A 17,183-nucleotide genomic window follows, 5' to 3' on the forward strand; every position below is an offset into this window, starting at 1 on the left:
TGCGGATCTCCCCGAAGCACCCGGCTGGGGGCTGGCACCTCTCCGGAGGGACCCTAAAAACCCCCAAACCACCCTGGGATCAGCAGAAAGAGAGGAATAGCAGTGTTTTTCCTCTCCAACTGAGCCAGGCTTCCCGGGGGGGGGAACCAGCCCCCCAAATCCAGGGCAGCCCCCTGGCGAGACAGGGATGCTGCTGCTGCAGCCCGACCTTCGGGCACAGCCGTAGCATCACTGGGGGAAAGTGGCTCCGGGTGCTTTCAGCGCCCTGACCCTCCCTCCCCCGGAACGAGAAGAAAAAGCCCACGCTGCAACACTCCGGGATGTTGTAAATAAATATATTTTAATGATTCTTCTTCCATTCCAGTTCATTCTTTTATACATTTATTTATAAAACAGTAGTAAAATTTTTTAATCAGAGCACAGTGCATTAAAAATAGAAAAGAAAAATAAAACAAACAAAAACCCCAAAAGATTTAAAAAAAATAATAATAATAATCCACAACTGTTTACTCACGGCCGGGGGAGACGCCACGTCTCGTGCTGAGCAGCGCACGGTCCTCTGCCCACCGGTGCCAGGAGTGGGGCGCAGAGTGGGCACGCGCCCCAGCCAGCTCCAAACATGCCGGGTACCACCAGCACGGGCCCAGCACAACCACCTTATAGCCACGATAATCCCAAGCGAGCAGGGATTCCGTATGCCCGCCCCGAAGCGCTCGTGCAGACCCTCTGGTGTCTATACATCCACAGATCCCCACGCCTGTAGGTACTCAGCACAGCGCATGGGGTGCTGCCGCCCTGCCGGGGGGGATTATTCTCTTTACAGGCACTAACGGCAGTGCATGAAGGATGCCAAGGCCTCCCATGAACACGCAGCCCCAAACCCACACAGCCCAGTGCCCTTCGCCCGGTGCCCTGCCGTCCCCTCCGCTCCCTTCCCTGCACCCCTGCAGGGCAGCGGCCAGACCCTGCCCTGCCGTGGTGTTCCAGGACACTCCGACATATCCTCCCTCCTCCTTTCCCCCTCTCCTCTCCACCTTCTGCACTTCCCCGCACCCTCACATCCCACAGGCACCTCTCCGGGGGGCCACCGGGGCTGTCCCCCACCTCGCTTGTCCCTCCTTGGGCTGGGCTTTCCCCTTGGCGGTCCCAACCCCGGGACATCCCCCATCCTTGGTCCAGGATGGGGTGCACCCAGTGACCCCCACCCCTGCACGGGCTCCCATCCATCCAGCCACAGCCCCCACGGCCCGGGGGGGTGATGCTGGGCTACAGTGCGGGATCGAAAAGGGGTGTCCTCTCCCCAGTCTTCCCTCGTCTCCCTGAAAAAAATCTGTGCGGTATTTTCCCTGTGAACAGTGTCCCTCTTCCCTGCCCGGCTCCCTCCCCACCACCAGCCAGGCTGAGGAGGCAGAAGACGGCACAAAGCCCAAAGCAGCTCCCCGTCACCAAGCCGTCCTGGCTGGGGAATGAGCTGGTGACGCTGGGAAGAGAAATAAAACCCGAGAGCCAAAGGCAGAGAGCAGCACCTCAGGTTTGGCATCGGTACAAACCATCCCTTGGTCCCCAGCCTGGACCTCCATTGCCAGATGTGGGGCAGAACATCCGCTTTCAACAAGTATCCCCAAAAAGAAGTGTAAAAACCCTTTATCCTTCCACCCGGAGAGCCAAGGCTTGGCGTTACGGGGCAGAGGCACCTCTGCGGTGATGTCTCGAGGGAGGCTGAAGGTCGCCCAGCACCATGCAGCCCTTGTCCAGAGGCCAGCAAGGTTTTGGGGTGGTGGGTGCTGCCAAACCCCGAGGGGAGATCCCCCCCCGCAAGGTGGGGGTCCCAGCAGGGGGTTGACTGAGCATCAAACACCCCGTCCTGGCCATTTTGGAAGCCCTCAACATTGACTCGAATTCGTAGCCTCAGACCCAGCTCACTCGGACAACAACCCCCCCCCCCCGTGCCCCGTGAATTAACTTGCTCCAATTAACGTCTCCCTCCAGCCCTGCAAGCCAGAGAGGCAGCGGGCGCTCCGAGGAAGGAGGAACCGTGAAGGACTTGGCACCGTGAAGCATCCGCAGGGCTCGGAGGGCCACCGCTGGGGAAGACTCCTTGGGGACGTGGGCTCCCGGAGCGGGGCGGCAAGGAGGCGGCAAGCCAGACAAAAAGCTCTGAGCATCACCCCTCTCCTCCCAGGGACTCGAAGGCTCCTGCCCGCTCCGGCTCCGAGCCAGCACCCTGGGGAAGGGGTTGGGTCTGGGAGGGTTTCGCTGAAAGGCAAAGCAGCCGAGATCACGCTCCCGGGTTGGGGAATCTGCAGTCAGGCCAACGCCACGGCAAGCCAAGAAGGTCCGCACCAGCTTCTGGCAAAAAAAAAAAGCTTGCGAAAGACACGGCGGTACCCAGCGAGCCTTGATCCGAGACCCCCGTTGCATAGAGAAAAGGTACTCCTACGTAGATTCAAGTGCGCGGCAGGACGGGCTCCTCCTGTGAGAAGAGTGCCCTGTAACTTCACTAACCAAACTTGAAGGTCCAGTCCTCGCCCCCAGCACTGGAGCAGCTCCTCGTCACAGCATGTCTGCATCCTCCATGCTGAAGCTGCTCCGGCGACTGCTGGCCTTGGAGGCCTCCGGGGACATGGCCGAGAACAAGGGGTCGGAGGCCAGGGGCAGCATGGTGTCCTGCATCAGCATCAAGTCCAGCTCCTTCTTGGATAGGGATGGGAAGGAAGCACTGTGGCCGGGCTCCAGGCTGTCCGGGAAGCCCCGGGAGCCGTCATCGAAGCTCAGGCTGTGGGTAAAGTCCAGCTGGTGGTAGGGAGACTGAGGTGGTGGAGGCAACGCCGGCTGCGGCTGCGATTCGGGGTCCGGAGGTGGCAGCAGTGGCTCCAGCGTCCCCTCGTCCCCGCCGGCTTCTTGCTTGACCACCTGCTGAGCCAGCTCGGCCACGTTGACGCCCGAGGGTGAGGAGGTGGGCAGCCCGTGGACGCGCGCCTGCATCTCCAGCTCCTGCCAACAGAGCACAGGGGGTCTCTGGTGGGGACGTCACGCATGGGGACACAGCACATGGGCATCGGCGGAGGTGGCAGGGACAGAGGGACCGAGAAGCTCACAGTGAAGGAGCCCAGGGAAGAGGCGAAGGATGGAAAATGGTGACCCGTGCAAAACTCAACACCACTCGCTGTGGTGACCTGAACCTCAGATGTCTGGTTTGTCCGAAGACTTTGCTCCTGGTGACTCGACAGCCGTGAGAGGGAGGAGAGCCCCTGCCCGTCCCCTCGGCGGGGCAGGAGTGAGCCGCTCGTGGGGCCGGAGCAGAGCGGAGGGAGGGAAGAGCACAGGGAAGCTCACCTGGATGCGGAGCAGTAGCTGCTTATTCGTCATCTCCAGACGCCGCGAGTGATTCTCCAGGTCTCGTGACCTCTGCAAGTCCTTCTGCATCCTCTTGATGTAGTCCACAGACGCCTTCAGGATTGTCCCTTTGTTCCAGCGCACGTCCCTGCGGTGCAGGATGGAAAAAGAAATTGTCACCTGCGTGCCAGCAACGTCTCCCCTCACCCCTGCTCTACCGAAAAACCCCTCTGCAAGTACCGCCTGCCCTGGGGCCAAGCGTTGAGCAAGCCCACGAGACCCACAGTTATCCCAGCCCCACGGAAACCACTGATACGTACAGGTCATTGGCCTTGGGGATCAGCATCCCCAACTCTTTGATGCGGTCGTTGATGTTAAACCTTCGCCGTCTCTCGACTGCAAAGCGAGAAGAGAGGGAAGGAGGTGAGGAGGCAGCAGGAGCAGCTTGATCTCCCACAGTCCCCACCGGCCACGCTGCTGCTCCCGGCTCGTGCGGCTGGGAGCCGCCGTCGTGCCACGGCCAGACCCTCCGGAGTAAGGGAGCTCAGGATGAGAAACCTCCGGCACCTTGCTCTCCTCCATCACCCCGGCTGGTCTGACCTTCCCCCAGCGCTAACGAGAAGGACAACGGGGTCTGTCCCGCACCGTGGGCACTTTGCAGAGCTGGGAAAGAGGGAGCCATGGCTGGGGGGCTGCGGGGGTATTTCCTGAGGGGGAGGTGGGATGGGAAGGGGGACCCGGCTTGGAGAGAGGGGGAATGAGGATGAAGAGTGATGGGGAAAGGGCTGCGGGGGTGGGAGAGGGACAGGCACGCCACCCACGGGCAGCCAGCACCGAACTCACTCAGGTTGTGATTGTCTTTCTTCTGGCGCTCTTTCGCCAGGGCTCGGCTCTCGGCATCTGCAACGGAGACCCGCAACATCACCCCGAGGGAACGAGGCTGCATCTTGCTCCACGAGCACCCCAGGCTGGTGTCGGAGCACCCCAGCATCCCCCAGAGCCGCCCTCCCTCCCCCGCGGGGACAGGGCAGCTCCGGCTTTGGTGCTCACCATCACCGCCAGCTCCCCGCCAGCTCCGGGGCCGGGGACGTACCTGTCAGCTCTCTCTTCTGGGTGAGGTCGGCAGGGCAGGAGCTGCTGGTGACACCTACGAGAGAGGCCGTCACCTGGGGGTCCCCGCTATAGACATTCATGTGACTGCTGGACATCGGCAGCTGAAAACCAGAGGGACAGGCGGGTTAGCTCCATCCGGGGCTGTGGGAGCGGGCTTCAAGCCCAGCTGCTCGGCCTCTGGGATGCGAGTGCGCAGCCCAGGCAGGTGTAATTGTCATCCCCGGCCCTTAAAACAGCTATAATCAGAGTAGCAAAGAAAACAGGACTTCAAAGGGCACAGCTGATCCCCTCCCACAGCCAGCATCTAAAATAGGGCAGATGAATCACATCCGAGAAGGGCTCGGCAGGATGAATCCCACTGGGAGGCACAAGCTGCCATACGGATCTGACCCGGGAGACGGTGCCGCTCCGAGCAAGCTCTTGGGAAACCTCTCTCGGCACCAACGTCCCCCCACGCTGCAGTGGGCGCTTGGTCCCTCCCCACGCCCCTCTCCCGCCTCTCCGGCTTTTTATAAGGGCTCCCGACTGTCATTAACGGGGAGAAGAAGCTGAAGAACTGGCTCTCGCAGTTGGAAAAGGGAGATCTCGCTGCCTCCCTTCCCCAGCCCCAGGTCCCCAGGGACACCCGTCCCAGGGCCGAGGCTGGGTTGGGCTGGCCCTCAGGCATCGCCGCGGGGATGGGGCAGAAGGGCACGTCCCGTCTTGTGCCACCTCCGTCCCTGCAAGCACGGGGCTGCGGGACCCCCAGGCCACCCTCCCTCCCGCAGCCCGGGGTCTGGTCTCTTCCTAATGCGCGTCAGAGACTCACTGTGTTGGGCATGTGGACTTCAGGGTTCATATAACCCAAAACGTCATCTAGGCGCATGATGTCATCAATGACCTCATCGAACTGAAAGAGAAAGGCGTAAGGTGCCAGGTGGGCTTCTTGGCCCTTTCTAGCACCTTCGTCTCCCCCAGCAGACCGGTGGCACCTCCTCACCTCCCGCTCGGGGTTGGAGCCGATGTTGAGCATGGCCATGGGGCTGTTGGGCGCACTGTTGCCCGCCGAGGAGGACATGACGTGGCCGGGTCGGACACCGGGGGACGCAGCGGGGGGCGGCTTGGGAGAGTGGCTGACGGGGCTGACATGGGCAGCAAACTTGTTCCCATAGGTTTCCGAGAGATAAGCCTGAACCTTCTTGTCCCGCGACTTCTGCAGGTGGTACGTGGTGGGGTTCTCCAGGTAGGACTGAACCTGCAAGGAGACAAAACCATCAGGGATCTCCCACACCCCCATGGGCCCTGGGGCAGGGGGGACACCCCCCCACCACTGTACCTTGAGGACCTCTCCGGGCACAGGAGGTGGGGACTGGTAGTGGACGGGGGTGTTGATGGCCGGGGTGGAGGCCACCGGCATCCGCTGCTGCTGCATGTAGTTCATCATCATCTGCTGCTGCACGCGCTCCCTCTCGGCCTCCTGCTGCGCTTGCTGCTTCATCAGCTCCATCCGCAGGCCGATGCGGGACGCCATGGTGCACCGGGGGGATGGGACGCAGGCGCCCGCCGGGCACGGAGGTGACCCTGAGAGGAGGACACGGAGGTGACCCTGAGAGAAGGACACAGCACATCAGCAACAGCCTATTTTGCAACAGGGAAACTGAGGCACGGGGAGGGAGCAGACATCCCCGAGCGCCCACACCAGCTGGGGACTAAGCCCTAACGCCAGGAGGATGGGTCTGCCCTCCTGCCGCAGCTCCCCGCTGTGCCACCGCTCTCCCTGGGGACAGCAGGGCCACCCCGGGGCGGGGGGGACAGGGTGGGCAGGGAGCAGCTGGGACCCCGCGCCCAGCGAGCGTGGACTCACATACCGCCGGGTTCAGCTGCAGCGTGCTTTGAGCCACCAACTTCCGAAACACCGGAGCAAACCAAGGAGGACCGGGAAAAACCAGAGCCCGGGAGCGGAGCGAAAGGGAAAGAGAAAGCAAAGGAAGAGCAGGAAGAAAAGGCCGGCGGGTGCCAGGAGCCGGAGGCAGGGTTTAACCCTCTGCCTGGCTGCCCCGAAACCTCAGCTCCGGCGCGGGACGAACAACGCGGCTTCTGTGCGGGGCCGGCACGCGAGCGCGGAGGCGGGGGGAGGCGTGCGAGGCCCCCGCACCGCACAGACCGGCCCTTGTTCCCCCGTACAAAGGGGACGGCGGCCCGGGGAGGGGGGGAAGAGGATGCCGGGGAGAGGGGAGCTGCCCTGCCCGGGCTCTCCGGGGCACCACGATGGCTTTCCACGGGGCTGGTTTCCCAGGCGGGGATGGGATGGGGATGCGGGAGGTGTTGTGCGGGATGGGGGTCTGGACCACAGCATCCGCGGGGCGGGAGGGAAAGCGGAGCACAGGACCCAAAGCAAACGCTGCCAGGGGAAGAGACGGGAGCCAAACACGCGGGGTTTGCTCTGCAGCGGCGTAACCAGACAGATCTGGAGGGTTTTGCTATTTAAATACAATGTGTAATTGCAGACAAAGGGGCCACGGTGGATACAACACACCGGGGTTTCGGCGAGGCATGATACACAGTGCCACGCAATATCCTAAGGGGGAAATTAAATCAAGCCAGCATGGACAGAAATACGATTACATGGATCAAGAGCCAGCTATTGAACGGCAAGAGGAAGGTAATTAATTAGACATGGTGGCCCGTCTAAAGGGGGATGGGAGAAGAGGAGCCTGGGACAGTTATCAATCGGAGCTTCGTTAAGACAGCTGTCGCAAACGGCCTTAGAGGAGGGCACAGGGGGATGAAGTTTGAGACGAGCAACAACAGAGCCCTGGAAAAGGACCCGGCGATGCTGGGGACAGCCCGCAGCGGATGAAACGAGGCTGAAGGGGGATAAACCACAGCCGCTGCACAGAGGGGACGTATTAACCCCAAATATTAAGGGCAGGGTGAGAGGAAAAGCCTCTAAGAGCTGTGAGGAGATGGGATGAGCCATCGCGGAGTGGAAGGACTGGCCCAGCTCCGGCCGCACAGCCGGGGCAGAGCCGGGGCAGGGACACGGTGAGGCACCGGTGCACCACGAGACGGACGTTTTCGAGGGTCTTCTGTCACTGGGGGAGAGCGGGAAAGGGATTTCAAGCCGTGCATGGGAAACTTTGCGGTCAGCCCTCGTGTTTGCAAGCAAGCAGCTACTCATGGTGCCGCGGAGCACCGTGAGCTCAGCAGGGCTCAGCACCCCCCGTGGGCGGCTGCACGGGGACCCCGGCTCAATGGGGACAGGATGGGGGGGACAAGATGGGGAGGAAGAGGAAGCCAGAATGGCCGGCACCTCCGGTGCTGGGGAAACCCGGTGCTGAGGGCAAGGATGGAGCTGCCCCGCTGCCGAGCTGGGGGGGACCCGGGCTCTTCCCAGGAAGGGCAGCTGGTACATGGGGGCAGGAGGGTGTCATGTAAAGCGTGCCGAGGCGTAGCCACCCACAGCATGGCACCCGCTCACCCTCACCAGCCCCAGTCCCACCGCTCTGCCTGGCTACAGGACCCCCCAGCTGCCCCCTTATAGGGAAGGGGGGCGGGGGGAGCCGAAAGCGTTGCCCTCTCCCCCGGGAAACTTCCGAGAAGGGGAGCTGCCGAGGGCGAGGATGGGGAAGGGTGGCCAGAGCTGGGCCCGATAAGGAGAAGAGGGGAAATTAGGTCAGGTTTAAAATAACCCGCTTGGTTCTGCTTGGCTTCCCCCCCTCCCCACCCCCCGAAACACGGAACAGCTTCTGCTTTCGCTCTGAGTCAGCCCCGATGGGAGGGCGGTGGGTGGGAGGGAGGCAGCCGGCGGTGGGAAAGGATGGGGACCCAGCCGGCATCACGGTGCAGGCACCCCACCCCGGGGGGACGCATCCCAAACCGCCATCCCTTGGTCCGGGGGGGGGATAAAAATAAAGCACGTGGGATAGCAGCTCCATCCGGGATGCCTGTTATTCCTGGGAAGGTGAAAGATGTCAGCATCCTGGGAAAAGCACACCCAGCGGCTCTCCCACTGAGCCGGAGCCATCCCCATGCCAGGAGCAGCCCCAGCCTGGTCCCTGCCTGGAGGGGACCCCGGTGAGGGTCCGTCCCGCTGCAGGGACAGCGGTTTGCCGGGCTCCGAGCGGGCAGTGCGGTGGCCCAGGGCATGTCCAGGCATTGGGTTTCCCGGTGGGTGCTGCCAGGGCACCTCCTGGGGCAAAGTCGCCATGGGTCATGGAGAGGGAAGAGCAGCGGAGGGGAGGGAGGAAGGGGGGGGGGGGGGCTTGGGGTGGGCGATGGAGCAACGGGAAGGGGATGGAAAGGGAGAAGAGGGGCTGAAGGGCAGGAAGGCAGGAGGCAGCAGGGAAAGGGTGGATGATCCCGGCAGCTCTCCACACCCCAACTCCACCTTTCCTGTCCGGAGAGTGGGGACCGGCGGCAGGGGGGGACACAGGGCGGCCTCTCCATGCCCGGAGCATCAGGCACCCGGGTGGGCCCTCGACCCCCTGCCCGGAGCACAGGGTGCGTCGCCCACCACCAACCATCGGCAGGAGAAGCCACGGAGCCGGGCTGATCCTGACCCCGACTGCAGCCCCCAGCTCCAGGCGAGGGGGGGGACGACCAAAGCACCAGCTCAGGGTTGAGCCAGGAAGGCGGGGAAAAGGGACGGATTTCTCAAAGCAAACTCTGAAAAACCCTGTGCTCTGAAAACCCCACAACCCTGCCCCTGCCTCCTTTAGGTGGGGAGGAAAAAAGCGAATCCCGCTTCACTGCAGGATTGCATCCCAAAGCCAGAGCGGCGCTTCGAGCGAAAACCTCCCCGGGGGCTGGAGACCGGTGGGCTCCATCAGCGCCTGGGGCTGGCCGGGCACCAGTCCCACCGCCGGGACACCGCGCGGGGCCGGAGCCAGGGAATTAATCTCCCTTCAAAATATCTCCGTTGCTATTTAGCGACACGGTTATTTCTGGACCTTTCTTGCTTTTCCTCTGGGGGTGTTATTTCATCGACGCGCTCCCCCCACGCCGGGGCGGCACTCGGGGGTGGCTCCAGCCCCAGGATCCCCGGTGGCACCCAGAGCTGCCCTGACCCTAGCTCGTCCCTCGCAGGGCTTTGCGTGGCCCCGAGCTGTCCCCCGTCCCCGCGGGAGCCCGGCGGCACTGCGACCCGGGCTGCTGATGGAGTTTATAAAGCGATGGCCGGCGGCGCGGGGTTGGCTGCTCAGCAATCGCCGGTATTTTCTGGAGCGACACCGGCTCCTGCTCCGCAGCACGCGGGGCCGGGGCTGCCGCTGGACCCGCTGCGGAGAGCCGGCGTGGGGCACCCAGTGCCACCCCCAGAGGGACAAAACACCCCGAGCCACACCGCCATCCCCGCACCCGTGCGGCACCCCACCGCCTCCTCCCCGAGCGCATCGCTGCGCCCAGGTGTGGGTTAGAAATAAAAGCTGCCGCGAGGCAGTTTCCAGATTTAGCCCCTGCAAAATACGGGATCGCGTTACCCTCCCCGGGCGGCCCGCGGGGAAGCGGCCCCCGCGCTGCCCCGTCCTGCCCACAACCTACGGGCGCGCACACACTTACAGAGCGAGTGCAACACATCTCCTGCCCACCCCCTCGAAAGCTGGAGGGAGGAGAGGGGAGGGGAGCGATGCTCCGTTCCGCCCTGGAAACGGAGCTGAGAACCCCCAAACTCATTGCAGCGAGCAGCCGCCTGCCCGGCCCCGCTCCCTCGCTTGTGTTTATTTCCCGGTCGATGGTGACCGTTTATAAGCGGAAAAATCAATCGGCAGCTTGAACCGGGAGCGGGGACCCCCCGGGGAAGGAGGGGAGCTGGGGGGGGGGGGAGAGGGGTGTGCCACCCACCCACCCTATGCCGCTTCATTGATAACCAAGAGGGCGGCGAAAAGGAAAGGGAGAAGAAAGAAGTGAAAACAGCACTGCTTCTCGCTACCGGCAGCAAGTGCCCGCCGAGCCTTCCTTCCTCCTTTTTAATTTTCAAATGCCGTGCGAGGAGGGGGGAGGGAGATGCGGGGGCGGCGAGCGAGGGAGCCCGGCGCACCCAGCCCGGGCAGGACGAAGCACCCACCACCGTTTCGGGTGCCGGGAGCCCGGCGGCGTTTGGTTCTCCGCACCGAGATCTGCTCGGATGGCACCGAGTTCCCACCCCGTGGGTGCCCAAATTCTGGGGACGGGCTCCGCTGGCACCCCCGCTGCCTGGGGAAGGGGGACGGTGGGGCAGGGGTTACCTGGGCACGGGACGGCGGGGCTGGGGGGGCCTCTGGGTGCCAGAGCCAGTGGGTCGCAGCTCCTCCGTGCTCCTCGCCGGGGCCAGCCCGGCTCCTGCGCCGGCCCCGCGTTTCCTCATTTTCAGGACTCTGCTTTTAATGTGGCAGCAGCCACGCAGGGTGCAGGCGGGGTGGGAGGGGGGTGGTGGCGGTGGGGGAAGTTGCAAAAAAAAACCTCCAAACCCGCTTGTTTTTCTCACTGCAACCCGGGAGTCAGCAATCGAGCTGAGAAAAAGCGTGGCAAAAAAACAGATGGAGCCACCGGTGCCGGGCTCTCCGGGGTGCCCGAGCTCAGGCTGGGTCTGTCCCATCGCGTCCCCTCCAGAGCTGCCGGCAGAGCGGCTGCTGTGCTGCCTGCGGTGACATCCCTGCCTGCAAATACAGAGAGGGACAAAAGCTGTCCCTTGTCCCTCCAGGGAATGTGGCACGAAGGGATCCCTCACCCTCCATACGCCTGGAGCGGATACAGCGCTGGATCCGCACACGGGGTCCCTCCGGCACCCACCGCTGGTCCCCACCGGGACAGCGATGCCAGTGCTGGCTGGCACCAACCGGGATGGTGATGGCAAAGCCAGGGGACGACAAGAATGCCTGTGTGATGCCCCACACAGCTGGCACGTTGCCGGGAAACCCCCCCCCCCCTGCACACACACCCCCATTGTGCAAAGCCACTTTGCACCATCTTCCCCTTTGCACCCGTGCTGGGGGTGCCACCGTCCCAGGAGGGCACTGCAGCACCTCCCGCCACATCCCGAGCGGACCGAGCTCCCCCGTTCCCCCCGCCGGGGAAGCCCCCCCATGGGCCGGGCCGGCGAGCCGCTGCCGTGCCACCCCGCCAGCAACGCGGCTGGCACCCATCCGCTCCCGCGCAGCTGGGACCGGCCCCGTGGCCTCTCCCTCGGGGCACTCGCCCTGACTTGGCAAGGCCACCGCGGGGGTGATTTATGCCGTGCCAGTGTACCCACGGTGTCAGGGGTCGGGTAATGCCGGCATCCAGTGGGAGGAAGGAGCCCTTCATCTTCATCGGCACACAGAGGAGTGCGGTGCTGCAGTTGGCTGCCCCAGAAAGGGGCGGCGGGACAGGGTCCGACCCGGGGTATTAGGGTGGGATTCCTCACCATGAGGGTGGCCAAACCCTGGGCAGCGGAGCAACCTCCATCCTCGGAGACCCCGATGTAACCCCAGTGTTGGCCATGCTTGGGGCTGGACCGGAGGCTCCAGAGGTCCCATCCAGCCTACGCCCCTCTGGGATGAGGATGGGGTGATGGGAAAAGGCGGAGGGGATGGTGCCGTTTCCAACCCCAGAGAACAACAGTGCCCTCTCCCCATCACCCACCCAGCGGGCAGGAGGAGATGGGTCGGGCAGGAGATGGGTCGGGCAGGTGGATGGCCAGAGCCACCCCAGCCCCGTCCCGAGGCACCTTCCCCGCACAGCGGGCACGCAGCCCTGAAAGGGAGAAGGAGAAGGCGGGAGGGACTTGGCAAATAAAAGCCAGGGTCAGTTGACACCACCAGCGAGAGACTGAGTCACCGGCACTGTTTTTAGCCCCGGCATCCCAGAAACGTGGACCGCGGCGTTGTTAGCAGGCGCTTGGGTCAGAGGGCAAATGTTTTCCCTGCCATGCGTTAAATACCACTCCTGGAAGCGGCCCAGGTATCCTGCACAGTAAAAACATTAACGTGAGTCTTGTATGACAGCAGGACCCCCGGCTAAAGTGGTCCCCAAACTGCCCAGGTAAGGTCACTTAGCCAGGGAGGCGTCAGGGACCCAGCGGAGGGAAAAGCATCAGTCCCTGGGTACCAAGAGCCAGGACTGAGTGTCCCTTGTCACGGTGACACCCCCAGGGCACCATAAAGGGGGTCCATAAAAAAGCCCCCTGGTTCTGGTGGTGTCAAGGCATATCCACGAGAGCCCACCAGTGCACGGCAGCCTTGCTGCAATGCCTCCCCCTCACCCCAAAAAGCCTCTGCCCGGCGTGGCACAGCCGGGGGACAGCATGCACGCCATCACCCCGGTTGGGCACAGCGATGGCACCGGCGGGCCAGACCCAGGTGCAGCCCCAGGAGCGGTGTCGGGGGAGGCGGAGGGACCCCTGGGACCCCCTCTACGGTCCACGGTCGCTCCAAGCCGGAGCAAAAGCCCTTCCCGCGGGGCGGCTGGCGCGGCGCAGGAGCCCTGATTGAAACATCACTGTCCGACTGACCGCCCGGGGAATTCACAGCCCGCCAGCGCAAACAGCCCGAGCCGACAAGTTCCTGCCCTCCCCTCCCGCCCCCCGCCCGACAGCGGCAATTAAAAATAAAAGTGTTAACAGGCAGAAGGACGTTCCTCAGGCGAGGACGAGCCAACGGCAGCGCAGGGACCGGGGACGCGCTGCGGCCGCAGCCCGGCACCACCCCGGGGCTGAGTGATTAATCAGCCCCGTATCGTGTCCGCCTTTCAGCGGGGAGGCGAGGAGAGGAGCGGGGTGACCTTGGAGGGGCCTCGGCCGCGCCGGCGGGGAAGGACGCGCGGCCGCACCGTGTCCCGCGCACCCCGGCAAAGGTCGCGCGACTCCCAAGCGCGCGGGAGAGAGGCGGGAGCGGGGCCCCGCGCGCAACCCGCCGCCAAAGAGCAAACCCCGTCCTGCTCCAACGCCGGCTGACTCCAAACTTGGGCGTTGGTGGGTGGTTTGTTTTGTTTTTTGTTTTTTTTTTTAAATAACTGCATAAATGAGCAATAAGGGGGACAGGCAGGACAGCACCATCGCTGGCCGCCAGCTGGCTTCTGGCAAGAGAGATGCACCGCACCACGGCGCTGGGATTTAGAGTCACCGCACGCGCCCAAAATCCTAGAAACCACACCGGAAAGTGGGGACGCTCAGCAAAAAACAGCCCTCCAGGTCCACGCGCCCCAAGTTCCCGCTGCCGCTCGCCGCCAGCGCAGCTCTCCGCTGCGGAAGGTGCGAGGTGACAGCGGATGCCCCATGTCCCGTCCCCCCCCCCGGTGCCGCCCCATCCCTCCTCCCTCCCTCCCTCCCTCCCTCCCTCCCCGGCCCTGTGCTGCTGGAAGGAGGTGATATTTATAAATACGCCGTGTCCGGCCCCCCAGCGCCCAGCCAGGAGCCTGCTCAGAGGTGGATTTCATGTAACCGTACCGCCGCCGGCAGCCCCAGCGCCGCGGCCGCCCCATCCATGGGAGCCGCAGCTGTTCGCCGGCCCCAAGAATAAACAAATTGGGGACAGCCTGTGACTTGTCCTCCCAAAGAGCCCCGGGACTCTCCCCACCACCATCCCGGCCCCAGCAGCAGCTCTCATGCCCGAGGGAGCGCTCAGCCATCACCGCTTACCCGCAGAGGAGAGGTTTCTCCTCTCCCCTCCTTTCCCCCCGGCTCAGCCCGGCGCTTTCCTGCTCCGTGAAGGTCAAACTCGGCTCTCGGGAGCCCCCGCTGCCAACCCAGCCCCTGCCCTGGCGCTGTGCCGGTGCAACCGGGTCAGGTCCTCGCTCCGGGTGCTGCCGCCTCCCTGGCACGGGTTACACCGGTTTGACCATGAAGGAGCCCAGAGGATTTTCCCACCGGGTTGGGCTTTCTCCAGGCGAGCTCTTCGCCTGCCCCTGAGCCCGCAGCGGTCCCCGCGGAGCGGCGGCGGGGCTGCGGGCTGAGCGTGGCACCCCCCCTGCTGCAGATAAGGCGGGAGCTGCAGCCAGCCCCGAGCCCGCTGGCACCCAACCTCCCCTCCTCCCGTGGGATTTGCAAGCCGGGAGCCGGGAAACGCTCCCTGTGTGCCGGGCGGCCGCAGACCCCGCTCCGCCAGCCCGACCCGGCCACAGCCCCCTCCTCATTTCCTCCAAAAAATTCACCACCCCATGCCATTCCCCCCCAAAATCTGGAGGAAACAGCCTGGGCGAAAGCCAGAGCTGCTGCCCCCTCCTCATCCCTAAGACTCCAAAAAGTCCCCTGTCCATCGCCCCCTCTTCATCCCTAAGGCTCCAAAAAGTCCCCTGTCCATCCCCAAGCTCATTGTCAGCCGTTGCCACCATGATGTCCCAGCCCGGACTCTGCACTGGGGAGCACCCGCAGCCCCTCCGCTTGCTCCCGATGCAGTGCTGGGAGGGGGCGGGGGGGGATCCGAAGGTGCCCAGGTCGGGTGCCCCCACGGCCCCGCTGATTTTGGCACCTGGGTGCTACTGCAGCAGCTGCACAAACTGTGCCGGAGGTTCAGCCGCGCGCTGAAAGGAGAATTTACAACCGAAGCGGAGTCCCCGAATAACGCCGAGCGGAGGGGAAGGGGCCGGAGCCGGGGCGCGGGGATGGGAAACCTTTGGCTTCGCAACTGTTTACACGAGAAGTAAATCACTTTCATTAAGAGCGTGCATGAATGGGAAGGAAAAAAAGAGGGATGTAATCGGCAGGGAAGGACGTTGCCTGGGCGTTTCAGGTTTATCCGGAAAGAAAGTTGCTCCAATTTAACTAAAGGAAAGGATTTAAGCAAAGGAAGGGATTTAAGCAGGCAGCAGGGTGTGGGGAGTTTGTTCGGAGCTGAATGCACTTGTAGGAAGGGTGACAAAACCCCGGGAGCAATTCTTAGAAGAGTCTTTAAGATGGCACAGCCTCTTTGCAAAGACCGTAGGGACTGTGGGGTCGCGGTGGGATGTGTCACCACCAGAACACCTCGAACCCTCCCCAAGTCACCCCATCTGGGAAAACCCACCCACCGCCCGCTGCAAATCCCCTGGGTTCTCACCCCCATGCTCCCGCTCCCGGCCCCGGAGCACCCACCTCCCCAAAATGCCTCCCGAACCGCCCGCTGCATCTCCAGAGATGGAGCATCCCCAGTTCCCCAGGGGGGTGCCAAGCTCTGCCTCCGTCCTACGGACCTACGGCATAACACGAGCTCCCGGCGGCCGCGATCCGGCCCCACACCATCCTCCTGGGACGGGTCCCCCGCACTGGCGCGGCACACCGAGCTGCTTCTGGTGAAGTCCTTTGGGCAGCCCCGCTGGCCTCTGTCACTCGGGGCTCTGCCCTCGCCTGCTCCTCCTCTGCCCGCAGGGAAATCGTGTGGTTTCTTTACTCTTTCTTTCTTTTTTTCTTCTTTTTTTTTTTTTTTTTCCATTTAATATTTATAGCTTTGCTCGGCTGCCTGTTTGTCCAGCAGAGAGCAAGGGGGAAGATGGCTGGAGGAGGGACGGCTTCTTCAAAGGCGGCCGTCAGCATCAGCTGGACAGGACCAGAGCTGGCATCAGTGCCGGCATTGCGCCCGTCGCTCCCGGTTTTCTCAGCAATGCGCCGTCTCCAGCCAAGCGTGGGTCTCCCAGGAAGGTGAGGAGCAGGAACCGGAGCTCATCCCGGAGCGCGGGGCTCGGCCTCCTGCATCCCTGGGCTGACCGCATCGTGGGAACCTACGGGCATGCAAATCCGCCAGGAAAACCCGCTCTGACCGAAACCCGAGTGCCCACCCTGCGGCGGGGCACCACCTTGCAATGACTCGGGGGGAACCCCCGGGGCTCCTTCTGGACACACCGGTGGGGGGAAAAAAAGAGATGAGCACGTATTTCCCGTCTGCAGGCTCACATAGAGATCATCCTCTGCATCCCGCCAAGCGTCGCGCCGCCAGCGCCTTCCCCTGCTTCAACTGTAGGGTGACAATGACCGCGGCTCACCCCGGGAATCACCGCCTGTGGTGGGGATGTGCCCCGGCCACCTCCGCACCGGGAACACACCACGGTTCGGCACAGCCGGAGCTGCTGCCTCCCCCGGGCTCGCAGAGGTGATGCCACCGCAGAAAAGCCACCACGGGATACCCTCCACCCCACACATCACACCCCCGAGCAGCCTCCGCTCTTTTACTGGGCTGCAAAGCGCCCAGCACCGGCTGCCGCGGCTGCGAAGCGCCCCATAGATGTCCCGCTGCAAACGGAGGGTCGGGGAAGGTGTCACGAAACGGCTGCCACGGGTCAACACCGGCACGGGCTGCAGCCGCGGGATGCCGCGATGCTGCCACCGGGACAGTGCCGCCGGCAGGCTGCGGTACCCACGCCGGGGACACCGCTGTGCTGAATTGACCCTGGCAAGTTCCACCCACCCCCCACCCCCCCCACACCCCCCCCCGGCCCAGATCCTCTTCAACCGGGGAATGGGATAATCCCATTCCAGTTCAGAATGCAGTTCGGCAACGGCTCCCTTTCAGTGGGTGCAGCTCGAGGTGTCTCCCCGCCCAAGAAAGCACCCCAAACCACAAACTCGAGCTGTCCCCAGGGATGGAGCCCAGAGGTGATGGGGATGTGCCGTGCCCAGCGCCGGGAGAGCTCCATCCTTCCCCACCATCCCTCCGCATCCCCCGGGAAAAGAGGGAGAAACGCCAATCCAGGGCTGAGATCCCCCTGTGCCATCGCATCATCCAGACCCCAGCACCCCCCCCAGCACCCCAGGGAGGCAGAAGGGCATCTCTACCCTCAGTACACATGCTTTGGGGGGGGGGGGGGGGACGACACCCCCAGCGTGGCCTCCC

General features: G+C 63.7%; 2 protein-coding genes across 4 annotated transcripts in view; both read right to left on the reverse strand.

Moving 5' to 3' along the window:
• OARD1 (O-acyl-ADP-ribose deacylase 1) overlaps window positions 1-17,183 on the reverse strand; it is a 357,380-nt gene that overhangs the window by 309,854 nt on the left and 30,343 nt on the right. The gene's annotated exons all lie outside the window — the stretch shown is intronic.
• On the reverse strand, window positions 328-16,759 carry TFEB (transcription factor EB). Of its 3 annotated transcripts, none has more exons than XM_082494555.1 (9): window positions 15,550-16,759; window positions 5,765-6,009; window positions 5,429-5,683; window positions 5,258-5,338; window positions 4,430-4,550; window positions 4,180-4,236; window positions 3,657-3,732; window positions 3,337-3,484; window positions 328-2,994 (listed from the first exon to the last, which is right to left on the reverse strand). In XM_082494555.1, the coding sequence occupies exons 1-9, from the start codon at window positions 15,596-15,598 to the stop codon at window positions 2,554-2,556; spliced, it is 1,473 nt and encodes a 490-aa protein (XP_082350681.1). In that variant the 5' UTR covers window positions 15,599-16,759; the 3' UTR covers window positions 328-2,553. The 3 variants fall into 3 exon arrangements, with proteins under 3 accessions (XP_082350681.1, XP_082350682.1, XP_082350683.1); XM_082494556.1 differs by having other exon boundaries at window positions 5,765-6,034; XM_082494557.1 differs by lacking the exon at window positions 15,550-16,759 and adding an exon at window positions 14,021-14,050 and having other exon boundaries at window positions 5,765-6,034.

Source organism: Vanellus vanellus (assembly GCF_965231255.1).
Source record: "Vanellus vanellus genome assembly, chromosome: 23".
Taxonomy (NCBI): Eukaryota; Metazoa; Chordata; class Aves; order Charadriiformes; family Charadriidae; genus Vanellus; species Vanellus vanellus.